Consider the following 11127-nt stretch of genomic DNA (forward strand, 5'->3'; position numbering starts at 1 on the left):
CTCATAATTTGTGTCTGACTTAACTCTGATTTCAGACTTAACTTGCAAAACATATTTGCCTTAAATATCTCTACCTTACTACACCACATAATGGACTTTTAGTATAGTATGTGTGTATATACTGTACAAATGGATCATACTCTATGATCTAAGTGTGTTCTCCAGTTGGTGGGATGTGAGCACCCCATCTGGTGGAACAGGATGGTGAAAAAGAAGAGTTAAACTGGTGATAGCATGGTATACATCATAATATACTGTATTTGAAAAAAATATATATATAATATATTATTCAGCATCATATTGAATAATATCATTGTGAGTGGGATTGTGAATTCTGTAAAAACGTAGTGGCAAAGTCCCATTAACATCATGATCCACATCAACGGCCAGTCCCTGATGTCAGCAGTGGTGACAGCAGCGTGTAATGCCACAAACAAACAAACACATAAGTCAAACTGCTGATACAAGATTAGGTACTGTAATGACAAAGTACAAACGGCAAAGTTAGTTAGCTCATACTGTAAGTGACTTAACAATGCCCTTGATCCAAAGCCAATAATAAAGTGATGTAATGTGATGTGTAGCTAGACTGGCCATTGATCAGCTGTTTTATTAATACTGCAGAACTGCACATACAGGTATACTGTAAAGTGACTGGTTGTGAAGTTCAGATGGACGTTGAAGAGTTCTAATAAATATGTTGAGCTGAGATATAGCAGACATAACTTTTTTTCTTCAATAAAATATTTTATATAATGAATAATAATAATAATGATTATAATACTTCTACTACTACTAATAATAATAATACTAAGAAGAAGAAGAAGAAGGAGAAGAAGATGAAGAAGAAGCATAATAATAATAAGAAAACAAATTATAGTCCATCCAAATATGCTTCTTTATACATTCCCAGAACAGTACATGTTTTTACAGAATATTCCTCAAATAAATACGCCATTAACAGGCCCTGTACCCACCCCCTCCTCCCAGAGTGTCCAGGGGGCAACATACCACCCACCACCATGGTGAGATAGTTAGTTGTAAGTTACTATCTAACATCCTCAGACATCATGTTCCTGGCCAGCAGTCTGGAGGTAGTATTTGATGTTGTGTGTGTTGTCATCATGCTCCTCGGTGTCCAAAGGAAGAGGATCATATGTGCGACGATACAACATCCGAGAGTACAGAGTGATGATGAACATCTCCATTATCATCATCTGCTGACTCAGCACTGGAACACAACACACAAATACAATGCATTAGACTAGAGAGATATTAATACATTAGTTATTGACACTGTAGCACAAACCAATCAAGAGACTCAAGTTCAACACTATAACACAAACACAGATCAATAGTTTTAGAGCCCTATCTTGTGGCGGCGCCTTATCCCTTATTGCGATCGTAGGTCGCATTTACTATGAAAACCTGCATCTCCCGTGCGTCAGTCACGCCTCATGTCACGGTCCATATATGGCCAAGACAGAAAGTTGGTACCACACATGGATCTCCATATGTGGAGCTGACTATCATCACCCCTGGATCTCCATATATGAAGATCACGACACGGCCATTTCATGGAGACGACTGGATAATCACCTAGGCATCCTATGTGAAAAAGTGGTTAACCACTGGAGCTGAGTTGGCTCTGTACTTGGACTGCTTTTTTTTCTGTAGCCGATCCACACATTTTTGGCTAAAGTTCCTTGCAGAATATGGATTCTGGGGCAACATGTAACGTGATATGAAGCCAAAGAATATATACGGGCTGAAGACATTGTGACCTGCATCCACTGATCCACTGACCTGCAGACAGTGTTGCCAGATGGGAAATGTTGAATTATCGTACTGGAGGCTTAAAATGATCATATTTGAAAGAAAACTATCGTACACAGCCAGAAAAGAGAAATCACACTTGTAAATATGTAATTTCACAAAATAATGTGTATTTAGGGTAAGAAACAATCTTGTTCTGTCAACACTGCCCTGCAGATGAGAGATACTGTACTTACTGGAGGCGCGAGCCTGGGAGGAAAAGGGAGGTGCACACGCAATGGTTCCATCCAAGGCCAGGATGTTTATGATGGACGTTTGCAGCTGGCTCAACACAAGCACCAGCTGTGGAGGCAAGAGTTACACCAGGGCTTTTCTCAATGCACATCTGTATTCATCATGAAAATAGCCAATCTAGATCTGCTATTTTCACCATTTTCCTAAAAAAAAAAAAAAAAACGATGGCATGCCCAAAATAGGGATGCCAGGTTGAAAGTGGTTAAAATGCAAATTTGCCTCAGTGTTTGGAAATAAGTGCCCAAATTACTGATATAGCGAATGAAATGAACGCGGGGGTACGGAGTGCCCACACTTCTCTCAAGCCAAGTCAGTTGATATTATATTTTCAGGTCGTTCTGACCCAGCAATTGGTTGAAATAGGCTCGCCAGCCGTGCTGAAATGAGCATGACTAACAGCAGATGGTAATATAAGATTTGAAAATGGATTAATTAATTGGAAATATCAGTTGTGGAGCTATTTTGCATGGGAAGTTTGGCTGATGATCCGGTCATCAAATTATTGGTTGAGAACCACTGGTCTAAGGCTATTTCTGCTGCCGCGCAGACCCGTTTTAAGCCAGCGAAAACATTATGTGCACGCGCACGGACGCACGTGCGTGCACGCACATTGACGCGCGTGCACGTGCGTGCGTGGGGAGTGCCCACACTTCCAAATTTAGCACTACAACACTGGTGTTGGGACTTCATATAACTGAAATATGTCGATGTCAGCATTATTTAAACCAGGAAATGGAAACTCACTTGATACATGGCATACTTGGGTACCATCTTGACGCTGCGGACCAGATCCTTGTTATTCATGAACATGATGGCAACAGGCCAGAGGGAGGTGATGGTGAGGACACCAATGAATGGATTGATCCAGATCGCTGTGCCAGTGATCTCTAGCTGGACAAGGACACGATTCCATTTAGGCATAGTGAGTGATGGACCAAATGTAAAGTTCACACGATGTTCACCAACGGCCACAGAAGCCTTTCAATAACTTACATCAGAAAGGTCAAAGTTCCCATTGGTCCACAGTACTATGGAGAGGACCGAGAGGACGGTCTTTAAGATAGCATACTGAAGAGCCCCCAACTTAAGCAGGAATAACAGTCGCCTGCATGATGAAAAACAACCAAAAGTGGCCAACATTACTGACTTCATCATCAGACAAAAACACCAGTTAAGTCAATATATATCATGGAAATAGACAAGATGAAAGTAATTAGGTTCAAAACATTGTCTACTGCACAATGCACAATCCTGAATGAAATGTCCCCCAGTTGATCAAGCAAAACCTGCTAAGGTTATTATAATAAAAGTGATTAATCTCAACCCATTTGTGTCATTGGAATTTCTGAACAAGTAATGAGGTAGGCTAATCTAGGAAGCACGTCATTTTGACATTTATATTTATATAGATTTATAGGACTTGGTAGCATGCCAGTATCCTGCACTAAAAATAGACGATCCACGACTACAAGGTGCAATTGTAGATGTGCTATTTTGGGTGCACGACACAACACGCAACCGAGGATAAACCAGGCTTTGTGCTTTCAGGGATGAAGAGATATGAAGGGTTAAATACCGTGTGACGGGCACGCGGGGTAAACAGAGGCAGCAGCAGCAACAGGGCCCGGTGCTGATCTTAAAGGTGTGGCCAGAGTTTCGCTTCAGAAAGGCATCAGCGCCTCCCAACTCCTCAATGATCAGAACCAACACCTTGTACACCACCACTGCAAAGTAACTACACACAGAGTACGAGACGTAATCAGTATGTGCTGACTGTAACAGACAGTACACATGCAACTTGTCTTGGCACCAGAGAATATACTGTATAGCTGTGCGATAGAGGTACATAGATTTGATCTTGAATTATATAGTGTGCTTGTGTATCAGTAAGACCCTTAAGGGTGTTTGACACAGTTGTGTGCCAGTGTCACAAACCACAAATAGACAAACTACAAGCTAATTTTGAGATTGTAGATCTGCTTTTTTCGGTGTGTGAAACCAGAGCAAACAGTACAGATAGTTAAATTAACACTTGATTTTGCAGCATATGTTGTATTACTTTCCTCTTGAACTGCATCCTACTCTAGCCTATGACCCTACGTTGTGATGTTTGTACATTACCACATAAAATGGAACACATAAAACGTATTTAATGGGCTTCATAATGTGGAACAACCTTGTAAAAAAAGAATCTTTGCATTTTATGACAAAAGCTTTCTGTGCATTCTGCAACACGTGTTACAACCCACTGCTTATTCTTTTTTTTGTTATCAAATATTTTTATTTTCCATAATCAAAAGAAAAATGCAATTAACAGACAAACAACACAAACAATAGTAAAACAAGAAAAGGAAAAGAAAACCCACCCACCCCCTTTCCCCGGACCAACACGGAATGTACAATAGTGCATGCCTGTGCTAGGCTGTTACCACTATATAGTGATTTCTTGAATCATAGCCTTAAGCTTATCTGCAATGTCCGACCACATATTAATGTTTTCTTCTTTTGCTCCGTGTAACCTTGCTATCGACTGCTCTAAATATACTATATCTAGAAAGGTTAAGGCCCACTGGCGAAACGTTAACGTATGAGGAGGTTTCCACCGCGTAGCTACCATCTTCTTCGCCGCCGTTACACCAGCAAAGAAGATGCGCTTGCGTATATTGTTTAGTTGCAACTGTGAGACGTCATTTAATAAAAATAAAGAAGGAGAAGATATGATATTGATACTAAAAATAGTTGAAAGTTTTGAGGCAACCATATTCCAGAATGACGACACATTTGGGCATTCCCAAACCATGTGAAGGAAGGTACCAATACTATTTGAGGCGCAGAGAGTGCAGTTGGGATTATTCAAAATCCTCATAGCACATAGTCTGCGGGGAGTTAAATAAGTCCGATGAACAAAATTTAAATGAATTTGTTGATGGTCTGGATTTCTAGAAGATAGCCTAATGTTAGACCATACTGTGTCCCAACAAAAGTCAGGGTCCAAATTTGGTACATCATTCCTCCAAACAGTATCAACAGATAGGGGCCCATAACTACAGTCTAATAAAAAACCATAGAGGGTGGAAACCAAACCTCTTGTTCTGTTACCATCACAGATAAACTCATGGAAGGGGTGCAATCTAAGGGGAGCTTGCCATGGGACCCCATAGGTCCTCATGGACGTTCTCAGTTGGAAGTAGAAAAAAAGGGTATTTCCAGGCAGATTGAAGATGTCACACAAATCTCGAAAAGGTCGTAAACCATTTCTATCAAATAAGTCCCCTAATGTACGAATCCCCTTAGCCCTCCACCTTGGAAAGCGAATGGGGCGATCCTCGATTAAAAGTCTTTGATTATTGAACACTGGGGAAAATAAGTTCCATTTACAATCAATCTTACACATCTTTTCAGCTGCCCTCCATACTGCCACTAAATGAGAAATGATAGGTCCAAAGCGAACTTTGCATTGATGTGTAGTTATGTTTGAATAGATAAGATCTCTCAATTCAACAGGCTGCACTAAACTCTCCTCAAGCTCTCTCCAAGAAACCTTATTTGCTGGGTTAAGCCAATTTAAAAGGGGGCGGAGCGTGAAGGCCCAATAATAAAATTTAAAGTTGGGCAATGAAAGGCCGCCATCATCTCTAGCACGTTGTAATAGAGAAAGTTTAAGACGAGGGCGTTTCCCTTTCCACACAAACTTAGATATCGAAGAGTGAAGCTTATTCCAGTATTGCGGCGGTGGTGGCAAAGGGAGCATAGAGCTTACAAAGTTAACCCTAGGAAGAACATTCATCTTTATGATTGAAACTCGAGCTTGGAGAGAGTTGGGCAAAGATGACCATCTATCTAAATCAAGACAAATCTTATTTAGAGTGTCACCATAGTTGTTCTTAACAATAGCCTGAAGAGAGGGGAAAATATCTATGCCAAGATATTTGAATTGGCTTACTACTGGGATTATGGGCGGCAGGATAGCAGATCTCATCTGATCATTTAGAGGTAGAAGGGCTGACTTCGTCCAATTAATTTTGTAGCCGGAAATGGAACTGAACTGATCAAAAATTTGAAGGACGTGAGTAATTGACTGTGGTGCATTCTCAAGGAACAGTAGAATATCATCAGCATATAGGGAAATGCGATGCTGTGTGTTGTTAATCGAAACAGGAGTAATATCTGCAGACTGACGCACTGTCTGAGCCAAGGGTTCGAGTGAAAGTGCGAAAAGGAGAGGACTAAGGGGACAACCCTGCCTTGAAGATCTGCCAATCGTGAATAGCGGCGAACAGATCTTACCGGTTAGGACCATGGCTGACGGATTAGAATAAAGTACTTTAACAAAATGTATGAATGAAGCACCAAATCCCATTTTATCTAGTACAGCCCACAGGTAAGACCATTCCAGACGATCAAATGCTTTCATCGCATCGAGCGACAACACTGCGGCGGGGGTCCTCAGCTCCTTAGCCCTATCGATGATATGCAATAGTCGTCTAGTATTATCAGAGGCTAGTCTAGTTCCTATGAAACCTGTCTGATCACAGTGTACTAAGGTGGTCATAAAACCCTGCAAGCGACGCGCAAGCACCTTAGCAAAAACTTTTAGATCAGAATTCAAAAGTGAAAGCGGTCTATAGCTTGCGCAATCTGTGGGATCCTTGTTCTTCTTCAACAATAATGATATAATAGCTACATTCACATCCCTGGAGAAAGAGCCACTTTCAATTGCATATCGAAACATGTCTAGCATCAGCTGACCTAGATCTTCCCAAAAGATGGCATAAAGTTCAGGGGGTATCCCATCCAAACCAGGCGACTTGCCCCTACGCATTGCGAGCACAGCTTCCTGTAATTCCGCCAGATGGAGCGGTCTATCTAAGGCTTCCGCATCCGCCTCGCTAAGGGTTGGTAACTGTATGTTGGATAAAAAATCATTGCATACTGCATCATCGTGAATGACCTCGGAGGTGTAGAGCTCATCATAAAAAGCACGAAACGTGGCATTGACCTCTTTGGGTTCTGTAACCATGGCTCCAGTTGTTGATTTGACACTAACACACTGCTTATTCTGACAGGTGTAATGATTAATTGAAAGGTTAAGCAGTTCAACATGCCCACAAAATGCTTTCACTTTGACGTTGCTTTCAGTAGAATCTTTCTTTTTTTTTAAACTACAGATAAGAGGACACGGATGCATCTAGCAGAGGGCTTGGCTGATTTGTGCCAGGGAATTTAATAACAGGTATGTAAAAATGTACGTTCGTGCGTAGGACAACAATCATGGATAGGCAGAGTAAAGGCAGAGCCATTATGAAAGTTATTACAATGCTTGTCTTGCTGATTGAGTTGCTGGTAGAAGGAATAATACTGGCAACACTGACAAAGTGCCCTTTCTTTGAGCCACATTGTTCTGCTCTGTTATGATTTCAGATGAAATGCACGTTCTTGTGTGCATAGGAACGTCTTGTTTCTTTTATTATTTTATTATGAAGACAGGGTGGCGCCAATATAATGTAAATACTGTACTGTATAAGGAGACAGTGTAATGTAATTTGTAAAGCCACCGGCCTATCACTCACTGCATGGTGACCAGGAAAAACTGCTGCAGGACTCGAGCCCTGCAACATAACCTTTGTTCTGTGACATTCACCAAACCTACTTATATGGCTTTCAGATAAAGTCTATGATTAAAATTACAATTGGCTGATTGTTGGTCTTCTCTGGAAAGGGAAATAATTATATCCAGAGAGATAAATATTTATTTGATATAAGACACGCAGCTGTCTAGGGAGGCACGCGAAGAGCTTTTAATGGCAAACTTGCGTGCCAATAAGCAACATATGGGTTGCTGAGTCCAGAGGGAGACAGAATATGGCAGGCAGAGGAGACAACACTCTGTGAGAGTTTCATTCTACGCCAGCAGGGACACATGTGGGTACAGGGGTGGCACTCTAGAACTAAGAACAGTTTAAAAGCTGTAACCTCTAATACTAGGGACTTTAAGCAACAACGGTTTTCAGGACGGCTCTGCTAGCAGTCAAAACCGTTAAGCAAACAGCCGTCGATGACGGGATCCCACCCCTTTTACTGAACTCTTTGGTTCCCATGGTGACGCATCTATGCAGCAGATGTTGTAGACACTACGTGGAAAGGTAGTTTCTGCCGTAGGAAAGGGCTGCGATGGCAGCTATCGAGCACTGATCCATTTCTGGTTGCCGGAGTGGACTGCCGTAGCCAACTGCCGTAGTCCCTGAAGATTTTATGAAGATTTTGTGCTACATCAAGATTTAAGATCATATGTAGCCTATACTGGATATTAGCAATGACTGTTTTTGTTTTGTTTTGTCTGCCATGCCTCTATTGGTATTGTTTGCATGATAATTATTTTAAGAAATGCTTAAAGACTACACCACCATAGATAAATACTGTATGAGAAAACTTACCAGTTAGAGGTCATGTCTGTGAACATTACTGCCCTAGGGATCCACATCCCAAAGCAAGACATGGTGGCAATGACCTGAAACAGTTCAATAGAATTACACTCGGGAAATTGAAGTCTTCACCCACTTAGCAGTATTATTACGATCATCCTGAAGCACAATTTTAATTATTATCATTAATGGCCACTTCAATGCCTACCGGTGCGGCGCCGGTGACCCAAATAGTGGTCGTCTTCTTGGGATAGGGCACTTTCCTGTACACGTAAACACACAACTCCAGGTACAGCAGAAGGCACAGGGTGGACATGAAGGTAAGTATGGCATAGAGACACATCCCAAACATGTCCAGATCTGGTTCCAAGGACAACAGGAAGAAAGGATGGACAGGTGATGATGAGTTGTGTTTTAAGCACAACAATCTACATTATATGGTTGTATAATAGCCATTGGGGGCTGAGTGCCTTGCTCCAGGGCACTACAGTAGTCGTACTGTACAGAGGTGGTACAGTAGATAACCAGAAGACTTTTTCCATTCACTTCTCCCACCGTTGTTACCTAGAATACCTACTGTAGGTTGTGGTCATGCCCCCCCTAAAATGTATAGTTTACCACTTAATTAGCACTGCTGAAAAATGATAACAATGGCACACAGAACTCATAATACAATTATTTGTGTCTGTCTCAAAAGCAAGTTTACACTATTGATATGATACTGTGTGGCCATTTCCTTGCAGCTATATTATAGAATCTTATTATTACTGTAGAGATGGATATCTAATAGAGATGGTGAGTTATTAGGTCAGCTTCCTTGATAGTGAAACATTATCTCTCGGACACAAAGATTAACTTACCCCTTATCACATCAATGGCCAATGGCGGTTCTTGTAAACAAGCCGGATCAATTGTGCTGTTCAGGGCTTCCTCCATGGCCAGTAGAAAGGATTTAAAGACGATTAAAACAAAATCTAAATAAATAATAAATAATAGCCTCAAAAGGGATATAGTTCACTTGACTTTATCTTCTCTCCCAAAATAAGATTCTTCTTGACTGGTGGATTGTTAAAAACATTTATATGTACGTATATAACAGCTCAACGTTTAATTGAAAATCATTTCCGTGTGTTTATCAGTGCCTCTGTTCAGATTGCTCTGACAGGAAAAAGCAGCACGTTGTTATATTCACCAGTTAGTGAACTTTCACCGTATACGAGGCCTTTTTAAGGAAATGAAGGTATAATGAGTAAGGCTTCCTCAGTTTATGGGAACACCTCGGCCAATGGCTGACGCTGCCTCTCTGACCAGTTAATTGTCTCTCATTCATTCACTGAGTTTTCTTGGAGCAATACCAAACTATAATGTAGTAGGGAATGTGGATAGGTAGTAGAAGGAGGGAGGTTTCAGTTCAAAGGCTGACGTTTTATCCCACAGGGTGTTTAAAGAGGAATGACCTTTGTCAGGGTGTGTTTGTAGTCATTCCAAGACTTTATAGTCCCAAACGGGCCATGGCTATAATGGGTGGGGAGGCTGTCTGGGAATCAGAAGGTCCCTGCGTTTGCCCCCCAGCCTGCCCAGTCTATGTTTAAAAGTGTCACTAAGCAACACACTTACAGTAACACCCAACTGCTCCCCATGAAGGTGCTGAATTCTTATTGAATTCAATTTTACTGAAGTGTCAAATCAGAACAAGTTGTCAGAGACCCGACTGTCCCACCCTGAGCAATAGTAATAGTGCCCACCCACTGCTCCTAAGATAGTTAGGCCCATCCATAAATTCAGAGGACAAATTTCAACATGTATAAATGTAAAGTGACAAATACGGAGTGGGAACTAGATTATTCATTAATGAAATACCGTCTCAAACAAACATGCACAAAGCTCTCACAATTAAGATGACCTGAATCTAGAAATGTACAGTATAAGAGATGACCAGGGCAGTCTATGGCAGGGGTCTTCAACAGGGGGAGTTACTACAGGGGGTCCACCAAATCTTTGTGTGGTGGGGTAGGGAACATTAGCCAAAAATAGCAGATCTACAAGCTCACAGCGGCTCGTGCTGTAGCTTTTAGATCGGCTATTTTCGGAGAGTTGACGAGGGAAAAAAGAGCAAACCAAGTACAAGTTCATGACTAAATATTGAGGGTTTAAAAGGTTAACTATCTGAAAATACACATTAGCATGAATCCATCCATCTATGAAATCTATGAAAAAGTTTAATCTGCAGCATAGTTCCATACAATATGTAGTGGGGGTCCCTGCTTCATCCCTCTCTCAGCTAAAGGGTCCTTGGGCTGAAAAAACTTCGAAGGGCCCTGGTCTATGGTGTTCAAAGTCTTGTGTATCGATCGACTTACAAATGCACAAGTGCCTAAGTGGACTGTGGAGTTGCCACCATGGGTTACCACCAACTCAAGAAAGTGGTCCTAAACCATGCTGGCCAAACCCCAGCTGGACAGTTCTCAATGGTGGCACCGTGCCAGCCTATGTTCACAGCCTATGTGGGAGGAAGTGGGAGACTGAATCAAATGGAGGCAGCAGACCTCTGGCTGAATGGGAGGTGGTGCTGGTTGCAGGTCCGGCGCTGTTGCTACAAGCAGAGTCTATACATACATGGGCAACTGGCAGCCCG

General features: G+C 41.7%; 1 protein-coding gene across 1 annotated transcript; it reads right to left on the reverse strand.

The window, feature by feature from the left end:
• Positions 1-1061: 1061 nt before the first annotated feature.
• On the reverse strand, positions 1062-9428 carry LOC308304608 (organic solute transporter subunit alpha-like; the record flags this gene model as incomplete). The annotated part of the gene is made up of 8 exons (XM_080749234.1): positions 1062-1231; positions 2013-2118; positions 2815-2961; positions 3064-3175; positions 3647-3805; positions 8505-8578; positions 8701-8852; positions 9353-9428. The coding sequence occupies 8 exons, from the start codon at positions 9426-9428 to the stop codon at positions 1062-1064; spliced, it is 996 nt and encodes a 331-aa protein (XP_080605360.1).
• Between the last annotated feature and the right edge of the window lie 1699 nt (positions 9429-11127).

This window comes from Nannobrachium achirus (assembly GCF_963921795.1).
Source record: "Nannobrachium achirus genome assembly, chromosome: 19".
Classification (NCBI taxonomy): Eukaryota; Metazoa; Chordata; class Actinopteri; order Myctophiformes; family Myctophidae; genus Nannobrachium; species Nannobrachium achirus.